This window comes from Mastomys coucha, unplaced genomic scaffold (genome assembly GCF_008632895.1).
Source record: "Mastomys coucha isolate ucsf_1 unplaced genomic scaffold, UCSF_Mcou_1 pScaffold22, whole genome shotgun sequence".
In the NCBI taxonomy this organism is placed as follows: Eukaryota; Metazoa; Chordata; class Mammalia; order Rodentia; family Muridae; genus Mastomys; species Mastomys coucha.
Genome location: NW_022196905.1, coordinates 129,975,995 through 129,990,310, shown reverse-complemented (window position 1 = coordinate 129,990,310; position 14,316 = coordinate 129,975,995). Strand labels below are relative to the sequence as shown.

The window sequence follows — 14,316 nt, the reverse complement described above, 5'->3', positions numbered from 1 at the left end:
GTACTCATGAGATTTTGCAGAGAGTACTCATGAGATTCTGCAGAGAGTACTCATGAGATTTTGCAGAGAGTACTCATGAGATTTTGCAGAGAGTACTCATGAGATTTTGCAGGGAGTACTCATGAGAGTTTGCAGAGAGTACTCATGAGATTTTGCAGAGAGTACTCATGAAATTTTGCAGTCGAGTAGACAAATTGGTCCATGAGTTATGGAGCACTGGCATAGGAGGTTGATGGGGTGGTCCCTGAAAAAGGACATGAGGCCTTTGGGGAACGAGACCGCCCAAGAGCAGGGGAGTTACAGCAAGAACCCTGGGGAAGGGGAAGCTGTGTGAAAAGTCCTCCAGAGCTGGACGGAGCCTCATGGCCCTCCTGTCTGTTTCAGCCAGTGCTCTCCAGCCCACTCCACTGCCCTTTCCAGGTAGGTTCTGTCTCTACCCCCTCATCTGTTCATGGATATTGCATGTGACATGGCCCAGCCACACCAGTTTGGTAGAAGGCTCCCGTGGCATCCCGTCTCCCGTGGCGTCCCGTAGTTTGGGCTCCGGATTCCCCACTGCACCAGCTTGTCTCTGTTTGTTTTTGTTTTGTTGTTGTTGTTTGTTTGTTTTTTTTTTAACAGAGCTGAGGCTGGTAGGGGGTCCGAGCCGCTGCCGAGGGCGCCTGGAGGTCATGCACAGCGGCTCCTGGGGTAGCGTTTGCGACGATGACTGGGATGTTGTAGATGCCAACGTGGTGTGTCGTCAGCTGGGCTGTGGGCTGGCATTGCCGGTGCCGCGGCCCCTAGCCTTCGGCCAGGGCAGAGGGCCCATTTTCCTGGATAACGTGGAGTGCCGCGGGCAGGAAGCGTCTTTGAGCGAGTGTGGCAGCAGAGGCTGGGGTGTCCACAACTGCTTTCATTATGAAGACGTGGCGGTCCTGTGTGATGGTGAGGAAAGAAAGAGGGAGGGGCTAAGAAGCTAGCAGGGTTCCTTATGGGGCTTGATTGCACCACAGAGTTTCCATGGCTAGGGACTGAACCTGTGGCCTCATGTTGGGCAGTCACTTTACCACTGAGCCACATGCCCAACCTGACAGCTGATACTAAGCAAGCGATTTATCACGGAACTGTGTTCCCTTCCCTCCCTCCCTCCTCCCCTCCCTCCCTCCTCCTCCCTCCCTATCTGACATGAAGTCTCATGTAGGCCAGGCTGGCCTGGACCGCCTGATTCTCCTCTTTCCACCCTGCTGGACTTCCAGACATGACCCATCACACTAGGCATAGCCCTCCTGCTTTATGAACCAGACCACTGGGGTCACCCTGGCCATAAGCTCTGCTGAGCTTAGAGCTGCAGCAGAAAACTCAGAGTCGACCTTGATAACCATTTTCTAGCCAGCAAGACTTATGGAAACATAAGACTTTCTGATTCTGCAGATCTAAGATAGGGCCTAAGAATTTAATGTTCCTAGGAAGTTCCCCAGAGTTGTCCTCGGACTTGGCCTTAAGGGACTGGAGACATGGATCAGTAGTTAAGAGCACTTGCTGCTTTTCCAGAGGACCCAGGTTTGAGTCCCAGCACCCACACCGTGGCTCACATTCATGCCTAATTCCAGTTCCAAGTGATAGAACCAGCGCTTCTGGCCCCCATAGGCACTACATGCATGTGGGGCCCAGACATACAAAAAGGCAAAACAACCATATCCATAAAATAAAAATAAATAAAGGGGCTGCAGAGATGGCCCAGTGGTTACTCTCAAAGAACCTGGGTTCGGTTCCCAGCATCCACATGGGAGCTCACAGCCATCCAGAACGCTTCCGATCTCTGCAGACACTAGGCATGTACGTGGTGTACATAGATACACGCATACCAAGCCCTCAGACTCATGGAATAAATAAATAAATCTAAAAAAATATTAAAAACAACTCAATAAATAAAATGAGGAGCAATAAAGAGCACCCAGCATGGGCCTACAGACACATTCATATACCGCACAGCCACTATACTCACAAGCGCTTTCGAGCACATGCACACACACACACACACACACACACACACACACACACACACACGGCAGGCTCATACCAAAAAATAGAGTATCTGGGCTTAGACATGGTGACACACCCCTGAAATCACAGCATTCCAGGGATAAGAGGACAAATTCAATTTATTCTTACCTTTGGAACAGGTGGGAGACCAAATAGCGGCTCTCCCTATCCAGAATCCAGGGCTTTGGTCTTGAAAGCAGGTATCTCTGGGGTCCTGTGTATGAGGATGGAGAACAGAAAAGGTTCCTGCGTCTTTGCTCCTACCCTGCTTTCTCTGCAGAATTCTTGCACACACAGCCCCCAACAAGGAAGGTGTTGACCAGCATGGTACCCGCTGCTACAGCCCTCCAAAATGGGAAAGGTAAGTCATATGGTAGTGTGGGCCCTTGATAGGCTAGAGGAGGTGAGGGCTTCAAGGTCTGTCTGCAATGTAGATCAAGGACACTCTTTTAAGGGACATGTAGAGGGAGGAAGCCTAGAGGAAGCAGGTCCCATCCATCAGGAAGTCAGGGAGGGCTTCATGGAAGAACAGGTGTAGCAGCTACATCTTGCAAAGGGAGGGTTTCTTTGGGCAGCTGTATATGACAAACAGGCACATTTTACAAGGCCAGTAGAGCAAGGACAAGGAAGAGAAGGATGGTGTTTTAGGTCGGGATGACATAGTGTACTCTGGTTATCCTGAGACCCACAATCCAACTCTCTGGACTGTCAGAAGGCTTAGCCAAGCGGGTAGGCTGGCTAGCTTACCCCCTGCTGTGGGGTTTTGGTCCTGCAGCCCAGGTTGCTGTCCCTGGGGAGGCCTGATGCATTGATGAAGTAGATGAAAACGCCTCCTCGTGGCCCTGTAAAATGCTACCTGCCCCACCCTCTCCATCCACCATCACCAGGTGAGGGCAGCGTGCGCCTGGTGGGCGGCGCCAGCCCGTGTCAAGGCCGAGTGGAGATTCTGCATGGTGGCCTCTGGGGCACTGTATGCGACGATGACTGGGGGCTACAGGATGCTGCTGTTGTGTGCCGCCAGCTGGGCTGTGGGGCCGCCTTGGCTGCCACCACTAACGCCTTTTTCGGCTATGGTACCGGGCATATCCTGCTGGACAACGTTCACTGCGAAGGCGGCGAGCCCCACCTGGCAGCCTGCCAGAGCCTAGGCTGGGGCGTGCACAACTGTGGACACCACGAGGATGCTGGGGTGCTCTGTGCAGGTGCCAGGGGCAGCGGGGGTGGGGCCAGGCTAGAGGGGCGGGGCCTTTCGAAGGAGTAAAGATGGGAGGAGAACTGCAAGAAAGGGGATTGGCTAACTGTACTTTAGAGATCTTTCCAGAAAGGCTTTGAAATTTCCTGTACTATTCAGGCCTGCTCTGAGGAAGCAATTAACATCACTCATTCTCACATTCTCGGTAGCTCTTATTCCTCTGTTATTAGGAATGCCTCCAGGATTTTCTAGCAATTTTCAGATATTCTTCATGAATGATTTCAGAATAAAGCCATAATATTCTAGAAATGCTCCCTCAAAGATTACTTTCAAAGGACCTAACTGCAGAACCCTGCCTAGCTGTCTGTAATCCTGAGGATCGCATAGTAGACTGTTCCCCCACACCCTCTATGGACCCTCTCCAATTTGGGTGGGTTTTCAGCAAATTTGAGATAGGCATTGGAGCAGAGTGTGTAGCTTATTTGATGAGGTGCTTACCTAGCATGCATGAAGCCCTGGGTCTAATTTCCAGCCCCACACAAACCAGGCATACTGGTGCACACTTACAGCTCTAGTACTCCCTGGACTACATAAAACCCTGTCTCAAAACAAAACAAACAAAACAACAACTGGGCCTGGTAGTAAATATCTTTAATCTCAGCTTTTAGGAGACAATAGCAGGCTAGTCTCTGTAAGTTCAAGGCCAGACAGGTCTATTTAGTGAGACCCTGTCTCAAAGTAAAATAAAATAGAGGTGATTTTTGTCTTGTTGAGACAGGGTCTCACTGTAGCCCAGTCTTGCCTCCCTAGTTGCAGATATTACAGGTACTAGCCACCATACCCAGACTAATAAATGGGTCATTGTTGCTATTACATCCTGGGGAATCAAACCCACAACTTCATACATGTGAATTCTACCACTGTGGTAAATACACCCTTAGTCCAGCAAATAGGATTCATGGGACCATAACACCATTTCTCAAATAGAATCTTTTCTATTAGATGGAAAATGTTTGTAGCAAATCAAAGCTATCATTCCCATCTTACAGATGGTAAAGTCAAGGTCCTGAGAGGCACCAGGAGTCCTAGCAGAATCACAATTGATCTCGCTCAAGTTCATGCTCCCTCCCTTTTCTAGCCTCCTTTCTATTGATGTAGTAGGATAAAGATTCTTTAGTTTTTTATCTTACCCTAACCTTAAACTCAGTACTTAAAGGATGACCCTACATTTCTGACCCTCTGGCCTTCACCTATCCCATGCTGGGATTGCAAACATGTACAGCCACACCCATTTTATGTGATATTAGAATGCACCTAGAGCCTCATGCACGCTAGGCAAGCATTCTACCCACTGAGCTATGTCCCAGGCCATTAAATTGGTGGAGTCTTTTTGCTGTAAATCCCTCAGATGTGAGCATGGAGTCCTTAGTGGGCACAGCTCTGCATCTTTCTATTTTGTGCCTACTAGACGTCTAAGAACAGTGGACACTGAAATGAAAGCATGTCGCAGGCCTTTATGCATCTGTGTACCTCATAGAAAAGACTGCTGTCAAAGCTGGCTAGGGCTCACTGACTTCCAGTCCTGGATGTAAAGCTTGTTTTCTTTTGGGAGACGCCCTTAGTCCTGTGACTGACCCTTCTGTCTTCTCTCCTGCTCTAGTTCTAAGCCCTCCAACTTCCACAGCACTGCCTCCATCTGTCACGAAAGAAGACTGGGCATGGCACACTGGGCCAGCAGGTAAAGGGTTGGGACAAGAGACAGGTAGGGCTGGGAACTAAGGACGCTCTTCTAGAGACTGAGGAAAGGGACTTAGTGAAGGCTTTGGGGCAAATGGTAGAGATGAGCAGATAGTAGCACAGATAACACCCAGAGCTAAGAAAAATTAAGGATGGATAAGAGCTTTCTTCCTCTGTAGGCCTGTTCCCTCTACTCCCTTTGTAGATGAGGCTGGCCCTCAACTCACAGAGATCCACCTACTTCTGCCTCTTGAGTGCTGGGATTAAAGATTTCTTAAAAATGCTTGAGTCAAATTATGGGTTGCTGTTGGGGTGGGGAATTGGGAGCCCATGTGAAGGAACTCAGATCAGGAATCAAGGTTAAAGGTAAGTTTGGAATTAGAACTACAGGTATCACTGTGTGATTAAGATTCAGGAGTTGAGGGGTGTAACTCAGGTGTTGCCTATCAAGAACAAGCCCAAGCAGGGCAGTGGTGGCGCATGCCTTTAATCCCAGCACTTGGGAGGCAGAGGCAGGCGGATTTCTGAGTTCGAGACCAGCCTGGTCTACAGAGTGAGTTCCAGGACAGCCAGGGCTACACAGAGAAACCCTGTTTCGAAAAAAACCAAAAAAAAAAAAAAAGAAAGAAAGGAAGGAAGGAAGGAAGGAAGGAAGGAAGGAAGGAAGAAAGAAAAAAAAAGGAAACCCAAAAGATTTTAATCCTAGCACTAAGGAGACATATGTCTTGTGAGTCTGAGATCAGCCCTGTCTACATAGTGAGTTCTAGCCCAGCCAAGGCTACATACTGAGAGCTTAAATCCTAAAAGATGTTTATTACTAGACAGGCAGCACGGTGACTCTGTGACTGGGGCAAAGTAAGGTGTGGGTGTGGTAAATCGGCCTTCTTGTCCCCTTCCTTCAAAGGCTCCCTTTTCTCCTCCGCAGCTACAGGAGTTGGTGCCCTGCCTTCCAGGGATACCATGCGGTTCACGACCGCAGCCAAGGCCTCAGGGAAGAAAAGTAAGTGGCCCGGCCCGGGTCCCGCGGGGGGTTTGGGGGGGAAGAGGTGGGACGCTGGTTGCAATAGGGAGCCTGCCACCCCAGGCCATCCACCTTGGCACCGGCCTGTGCGCCCCGCAGGCGGTAGGCTGAGGCTGGTAGGCGGTCCGAGCCCTTGCCGCGGCCGCGTGGAGGTGCTGTACGCCGGGGGTTGGGGCACCGTGTGCGACGACGACTGGGACTTCGCGGACGCGCGGGTGGCCTGCCGCGAGGCGGGTTGCGGGCCCGCGCTAGGCGCCACGGGCCTTGGTCACTTTGGCTATGGCCGAGGCCCTGTGCTGCTGGACAACGTAGGCTGCACCGGGACCGAGGCTCGCCTTAGCGACTGCTTCCACCTGGGATGGGGCCAGCACAACTGCGGCCATCACGAAGACGCTGGGGCGCTGTGCGCAGGTGAAGCGGTGGCGCGGGAGGGATGGAGCCTCGGGCAGGGGGCGGGGCCCAGCGCATAGAGTGGGCGGGGCTCATAGGGAGAAAAAGCGGAGCAGTGCAAGGTGAATCCGGCCATGCGCACGCGCTCGCGAATATGGGCGGGGCTGAATCAAGAGAGGGGAGGGGTATCCCGTGGGGGCGGGCCCTCTCAGCCTTGTGGGCGGAGCCCTTGTAGCACTTGCAGTGGGGGTGGGGCAAGCATGGGTGGGGTCGTGCGCAAGAGCTCCCTGCTGTGTGAGCGGAAGCTGCTTTCTGACTGGCCTTAAAACGGAGAAGGCGAAAGTGAAGCCATGCGCAGGTTTTGTGGGCGGGGCCTCATAGCAGGCGCTGCAGGGAGGGCGGGACGAGAGGAATGGAGGAATGGGCGTGGCACTCTGCTACACTGCAGCGGAAGTACAGCGCATAGCGGACGAGCCAGATGCTCGCACACGCTCAGCAGCCATAACCGGAAGGGCGAGTTGTCTGTAGGGGGAGAATAGGGCGCGGTCAAGAGAGGACTCTTTTGCTGTGTTATCCAATTTATAAAAGAGGCTGTCGGTTTATTCTCTCTGCTACAAGTGATTGGTAGGAAGCAGGAGGGACTGACTGCTTTCCCAAACCTGGCCTTTGACTTTTCAGAGATACTAATGAAAAAAGACGTTTAGGAAGTGTGGCAGGACATTGTCAATCCCTTGAGTTCCTTGCTTGCTGTAGAAAGTGGTATCTCCACCTTTACTTGATGCCCAGGCCTAAGGGGCCCTCCAGTCTCTTACCTTAGGTTGGCCGTTCTTTGAGGTTCTTTCTTTCTGTACAACTTGGGAAGGTTAGGAGAGATGATCTAGCTCTAAGTAGCATGTTCCCCACCATGACAGCTGTCTTCTGTTTTTCATGCCCCTGCTGAGCCAGGCCCAGAGGAACTAGGACTCCAGGTCCAGCAGGATGATTCTGAGACCACCCGAATGCCCAGTCCTCGGCCCAGAGATGGTAGGTGTCTACTGCTACTGAAAATGAGGTTGGAACTTTAGGGATAAGATGGACCTGGAGTGATGGCTCAGAAGGACAGTAATTTCAAGGCCTGCCTGAACAACATACAAGGGCTCATGGAAAAACAAACAACAAATTAGCCCAGGGAATGTAGGTATGGAAGTGGGGACATGATAAGACATGGTCATAGTTTGCAAACAGCCTGTGGCTAAGGGGCTGAGACTGTCCGTTGAGGGTCTCACTACATAGCTCTGGCTAACCATTGGCTATGTAGAACAGGCTGGCCTTGAACCCAGAGATCCACTTGCCCCTGCCTCCCTAGTGTTGGCATCAGAGTTATGTGCCACCTTGTCCAGCATTATTTGCATCTGTGTACCCGTGTATAATTATGCATGTGTTCACACACATGAAGACAAAACACTATGAAGGAACATGAAGTTCAGAGGACAACCTGTGTGAGTTGTTCTTGGGTATAGAACTGAAGTCATCTGGCTTGGTGGCAAGGGCCCTCAACCATGAAGCCATCTCTTGGGTCCCATGAGCCCATGGGCTCTTCTGACCCAGGCCCTTATCTCCAACACAGGGCACCTCCGTCTGGCTAGTGGAACACACCGATGTGAGGGGCGCGTAGAACTCTTCCTAGGACAACGGTGGGGCACTGTTTGTGATGATGCCTGGGACTTACGGGCAGCCGTTGTCCTGTGCCGTCAGCTGGGATGTGGCCAGGCTCTGGCAGCCCCAGGAGAGGCCCACTTTGGCCCAGGCCGAGGCCCAATCCTCTTGGACAATGTCAAATGCCGCGGAGATGAGAGCACCTTGCTACTGTGTTCTCATATCCGCTGGGACGTCCACAACTGTGACCACAGCGAGGATGCCAGTGTCCTGTGCCAGCCATTGTGACCCGGATGGCTCTGTTCTCCATATCATATCAGAGGAGCCTATGGAGAACTGCCTCTCCTTTTCCAGGATGCCTTCCTAGGATAGCTCCAGTTCCTGGTGCCCCTTTCTCCCATGCGTGGGAGAGATGCAGTGCCTGCCTGAATCTTCTTACTGTGTGTCCTAAGACTGCCATTACCAGCCCAGTACAGTGAACATAGCAATGTTTTGCTCAGCCAAATCAGAAAATGTGGGAGAATAACTCACTTCTCTTTGGGGGAACTCTTATTCTATAGTACCCCTGATCCATGAAGCTTGGGCTCTCTTTAAATGCCTTCAAACCCTCCCAGTGACCTATCTTGGTCTCCCGCTAAAAGTGGGAGACAAAAGGGGTTGGGGTGCTCTTTTCTATAGACTGGCAGGGGACTACAGGAGATCCCAGGTTGTCACCTTCCCTGCTGGGTGAGGACCTGCACTCAGGTGGTGCTCCACTGAACAAGGGGGCTGCAGGGGCCGAAGCAGGGACCAGAGGAGCCCTTCCTGCAGCATCTCTGATTTCCACTGCCCCCTCAGCCCACCCCCGAACAGAGCCTCCTCTTTGCAGTAGCAAAGAAGTCTAGAGGCCCATAGCCACTGTTCATAGGTGCCAAGTCAATAAAGCATTATCCCCCTGTCTTTTAACTGAGGTCATTGTTTGAGAACCTGTACCATGGCTGCTGGAAAGACTCCAGGAAGGACTTTCTGGAGAAAACTGGCATAGCGATGAAAGGCTGTGGTCCAAGAGCATCATCCAAGGCTCCGGGGCCCATCACAACCTGGAAATGCTGAATCACCGTGGCAGGCCTCAGGCTCTTTAGAGGGGCTTCTGGTCCTCTTCTCCATTCTGTGACACACACAGATCTAGATCCAGGAAATGAGAGGAAGTACAGCATGCTAGTGCATGTCTGTAATGCCTCTGCTAGCGGTGCTGAGGAAGGGCGCGCTCATGGGGGTTCCAGGCCAGCCAGAGCTGCAGAGTGAGAGAAGCTGACTGAACAGGCCCGAAAAAATAAAATGGCAAAACAAAAAAACAACAAAAAAACCTCTCTGGTAAAATACACTATTACCTCTTTAAAGGAGTCACAGGAAGGAGGTTTGGGAGTTCAAGGTCATCCTCAACTACAGAACCATTGTAGATTGGGCCAGGTTGGGCTACAAAATACCTGGGGCATAGGAGTGGGGGTAATTCAGCCCCTGCCTGAATTAGTGGTGGCAAAAATCTGTAACTCCAGCACTTAACATGCTTAAGCAGGTGGATTAGGAGTTTAATGCAGCCTGAGCTTCTAGAAAGGCCACACCACTTTCTCCCCTTTCCCTGCCTATGAATTTGTATATTAGTTTTGTTTGGTTTTGTTTTAGTTTTTCAAGACAGGTTTTTGCGGTTGTGATCATAAAAAGAGAAAGGGCTATAAGAATATGTTCTGGTGAGGTGTGGGGGACCAGACACACACCGGTATAGTATAGAATAGAGTTTATTTAGGGCATGAGGAGGGGAGTTAAGAGGGTAGCAGAGGCAGAGAAAGGCAGAGAGAAGAGAAGTAGGGGCCAGCCATGACCATGTGGAGAGAGTGGGAACAAAGGAGGGGCAAGAGGCAAGGGAGAGAAGCAGGAGTAAGAGAGGAGGGGGGCAAGCAGCCCCTTTTATAGAGCTAGGCCTACCTGGCCTTTGCCAGGTAACCATGGGGAGCAGCATAGCAGGTATCTGTGGGTGGAGCTTATACAGAACGCTAACATTTGTTGTATAGCCCTGGTTTTTCTGGAACTCTATAGACCATGCTGGCTGGAGACCTGCCTGCCTCTGCCTCCTGAGGGCTGGTGCTAAAGGTGTGTGCCACTACACCTGGCATCCATTTGTTTATGTGAGTCATTCTATTTTGTTCTCATTCATTGCTCCCCTCTTTATGCCTTTGCTGGTCTCTGGTGCTTCCTTTAGACTCCATTCCTGCTTGCTTGGTTTTGTTTGTTTGTTTGCTATGTCTTGCTTTTGTAGGATTAGAGATTAAACCTAGGACCTAAATCATGGAAGGCAAGTACTCTATCACAGAGCCACAGTCACAACTCCACCAATTCTGTTTTTCTTTTCCCCCACAAACATTTATTACTGAGTGTGCCTGTGTGTGGTGATGGTGATGATGGTGGTGGTGGTGGTGATGATGATACCAGGTGCCCAGTTCTATCACACTTAGATCCCCTTGGCACAGGCTCTCTCCTCAAACCCTGAGCTAGGCTAAAGGCCAGCAAGCTCCAGAAGTCATTCGGTCTTTGCCCTCTGTAGTAGCAGAGTTATGGGCATTCCAGGTCGCTCTGGTTTTACTCCTGGGTGCTGGAATCCCCACTCAGGTCCTCAACTTTGCACAGTGATTGTTCTTACCACTGAAACATCTCTGCAGCCTCCTATTTTACTGGTAGATTTTTATTTTGTGTATAAATTTTTTCATACATGGCTGAATGTGGCCCCCGTGTATACCCTGTGTTTACCAAGGTCACAAAGCGTTGGAACCCCTGGTACTGGAGTTCTGATGGTTTTGTGAACCACACCATGTGGTTGCTGGGAACTGAGCTCAGGGGCTCTGCAAGAGCAACTGCTTTTAATTGCCGAGCCGAGCCAGCTCTCTATGCCCCTCTTACTTAAAAAAAAAAAAAAAGAAAGAAAGAAAGAAAGAAAGTTAAGGGCTGGAGAGATGGCTCAGCAGGTAAGAGCACTGACTGCTCTTCTGGAGGTCCTGAGTTCAAATCCCAGCAACCACATGGTGGCTCACAACCATCTGTAATGAGACCTGATGTCCTCTTCTGGTGTGTCTGAAGACAGCTACAATGTACTTACACATGATAAATAAATCTAAATTTAAAAAAAGTTAATGCATGCATGTTTCGAGTATGTGTGTGGGTGGTACTTGTAACAGGAACTTTTAACCTACATCATGCCGGTACCAGAGATTGATACCTGCTGAGCCATCACACCAGCCTTGAGCCCCTCATCATCTATGCCATCGTCCTGACTCGATGTCCTTGTCTCTATATTCCTGTGGACGACTTTAAGGCCTAATGAGTTTTTTGAAGTGCAGCGAGCTGGCCTTCTCTCTCTGTCTCTGTCTCTCTCTGTCTCTGTCTCTCTCTCTCTCTCTCTGTCTCTCTCCCTCCCTCCTCTCTTTCCGCACTACTGCCCCCTCTCTCCCTCTCAATTAAACCTCTAACCCGTGGAACTGTTTGGGCCTAGTGTGTGGTATGTCCTGATGCGACCCGCCCTTCTAACACATCAGGCCTCCCTTGTGTATTTGCGTTGCATCTGCCTGACAACTCGAACGAACGGAAGCCAAACATTGAGGATTTTGGGATTAGCAGAAAAAAAAAATGAAAAAGCCGAGGCAGCTGGGATTGACTTCCAGTAAGGTCAAACTCCAAACTTCCAGGGTCTTTTCCCACTCAGGCCCTGCTCCGGGAAGTGCTCTTATCTACTGTGCAAAGGGAGGAAACAAAAGATCAGTGAAAGGTCCGAGGTTTGCTGGGTCATCCAAAAAGAATCAGGGGCCAGGTGTTGGGATTCCCACTAGAGCCCCGTAAGCCTCGATGGCCACGGCCGGACAGGATAGGACGTGACACCGCTCGGCTTTCCGGGGCCCCTACGAGTCGCGCCTTCCTGCTGAGTCACCGCAGGAGCTCCAGAGAGCCCGCCCAGGGTGGGAACCGAAGCCACGCCCCCGTCTTATTGAAGGATGTTGATTGGGTAGCTTTGAAACGGCTTCAGCCAGTCGCAGCAAAGTGAAGGTTGCTGGTTGGGTGGGGCAGGGGTGGGGCCGCCCTCTTCGAGACCCTTCCATTCTGCGGGGCGGGTCGTTTTGCGGAGAGTTCTAGGTTTGGTCTGACAAAGGAGCTGAGTCTCCGGTGCAGCCCATATAAGGGAAGGAAGGTCAAGCATTCCCAAGACACTGGCGTTTATGCGACATTGTCAGTCCCTGCAGACATTTGCCGATTACAGAGAGCATTTACCAAGAACGACCTCTGCGTCTCAAAGCTGCTTTTCTCCTCCCCACCCCCCATCCCCGCTCCCCTTCTTAAAATGTTTTAGTCCAGGTCTCATGTAGTCCAGGGTGACTTCCATCTTGCCACAATGCCAGAGATGACCTTGATTTTTTTTTTTTATTAATTTCTTCCTCTGCCCACCCAACTCGGGTTACAGGGGTATGCTACTAGTGCTCATTTATGCAATCCTGAGGAACCCAGAGCTTCACATATGTTAGGCAAACACTAGACCAACTGAGCTATATCCTAAACCCTATTACTGATATTTTCATGAAAGACCATTTGGTTGGTTGGTTTTGTGTTTTCGAGACAGTTTTTCTGCATAGCCCTGGCTGCCATGGAGCTCAGTCTGTAGACCAGGCAGGCCTCAAACTCAAACATCTGCTTGCTGAGATTAAAGGCATGTGATCCAGCTTGCACAGAGGACATTTAACCCACAAAGGACTGTTAAAATTATAAAACTGGTCCACAGTAAAACTTGGATTGGAATAGGGTGTGGTGGCACAATCATGTAAAAAACATCTAAAATAAAACCAAGATTAAAGGGGCAGGTGTGTAACTTAGTTGGTAGAGAGCTGGCCAAGCATTCAGAACGTCCAAGGTTCAATTCCCTCAGTCTGGGTCAGAGAAAGGGTTCCACAGGTAAAGGCACAGGATATCAAGTTGTGACGACCTGAATTCAATCCCTCAGCCATAGTTGAAAGAGAGAGCTAATCTCCATAAACCTTCTTTCTACCAGCGCGCTTGCACGCACAGACACCCATACACACACACACAATTTAAATGTCTTAATTTTTTTTTTTTAAATCAGCAACAACAAAAATAAAATGGATTTTTTTTTTAGAAAAAGAAAGAAAACAAAAAAACCTCAGTGTGGTGGCTGTCATGTGCCTGAAATCCCAGGGGTAGAGACAGATGGTCACCCTCTATTATACAGCTAATCCAAAACCAGCCTATGCTGCATAAGACACGGTCTCAAAAACAAACCAAAATTAAAGAAATGGAAAAGGTTCCCCACCTCTGGCAAACATGAACAATAAACTGAGGGGTTTTGTGGTTGTGGTTTTGTTTTGAGACAAGACAGTGTAGGCCATGCTGCCTTGAAATGTGTTGGATAGCCAAAAATGAACACAGACTTCTAGACTCCCTTGCCTCGGAGACAGGATCTCACACTGCAGTCCAGGCTGACCTGGACCTCAAGCGGTTCTCCTGCATCAGCCTCCCAGTGGCTGGTCTTACAAATGTGAGCTACCTCGGTGGGTTAGACTGAGGATTTTAACACCGCCTGCTATACCACAGCAAATTATATGTGTAGCATCACCCCAATTGAGAGTCTGTCGTCTTAAGATCGGCCCTGCCAGACCTCAGCAAGTTTGAGGTAATTCAGTCTTGTCACATGGAGAAACATGCAGAGAGCCAGCAATGACCTGCCCCACCTGGAGCTACAGAGCCATAGGGATTTGAGTCTGTGCACTGTCATTGGCTTCTGTTTCGCTGGGTAGGGAGGCCTGATGAAGAAGCTGCAGACAATGAGGCACCTGCTCTCTGCCACCATAGTCAATTTTCTGTCTCAGGATCTCTGCATATGGTGGACAAGTCCATGTGTCTGCAGAGTTTTAACAGCAGTCAGCTCAGGGAACCCTTTCCATGGGATATCTTGTTCCATCAACGTGGCCACTTGGAGAGTGAAAGTTGCCTCTACCTTTTTTTTTTTTAAAGGAATTTAATTTTATGTGCATTGGTGTGAGGGTGTCAGATCCCTTGGAACTAGAGTTGCAGATGTGTTGTCAGCTGCCATGTGGGTGCTAGGAATTGAACCCAGGTCCTTTGAAAGAACAGACAGTACCCTTAACCACCAAGCCATCTCCTCAGGCTCATCTCTACTTATTAAGTGAGAAAACTGAACATCAAAAATAGTCCTCTGGAGGGCTGGAGAGATGGCTCAGTGGTTAAGAGCACTGACTGCTCTCCCAAAGGTCCTGAGTTCAAATCC

At 50.2% G+C, this 14,316-nt stretch overlaps 1 protein-coding gene across 1 annotated transcript; it reads left to right on the top strand.

Annotated features, from left to right (window-relative positions):
• The first annotated feature begins 362 nt into the window (after nt 1–362).
• Ssc4d (scavenger receptor cysteine rich family member with 4 domains) lies at nt 363–8,949 on the top strand. Its single transcript, XM_031391166.1, has 9 exons — nt 363–420; nt 622–927; nt 2,306–2,386; nt 2,913–3,227; nt 4,878–4,955; nt 5,880–5,954; nt 6,075–6,386; nt 7,311–7,388; nt 7,972–8,949. The coding sequence occupies exons 1-9, from the start codon at nt 363–365 to the stop codon at nt 8,286–8,288; spliced, it is 1,620 nt and encodes a 539-aa protein (XP_031247026.1). The 3' UTR covers nt 8,289–8,949.
• Nucleotides 8,950–14,316: the final 5,367 nt, after the last annotated feature.

Excerpts from the sequence above, each read along its gene's own strand:
- Ssc4d (XM_031391166.1), top strand. The coding sequence starts at position 363 with ATGGCCCTCCTGTCTGTTTCAGCCAGTGCTCTCCAGCCCACTCCACTG. Across the intron at positions 6,387-7,310 it reads CGCTGGGGCGCTGTGCGCAG|GCCCAGAGGAACTAGGACTC; the intron begins GTGAAGCGGTGG and ends CTGCTGAGCCAG. Across the intron at positions 7,389-7,971 it reads CAGTCCTCGGCCCAGAGATG|GGCACCTCCGTCTGGCTAGT; the intron begins GTAGGTGTCTAC and ends TCTCCAACACAG.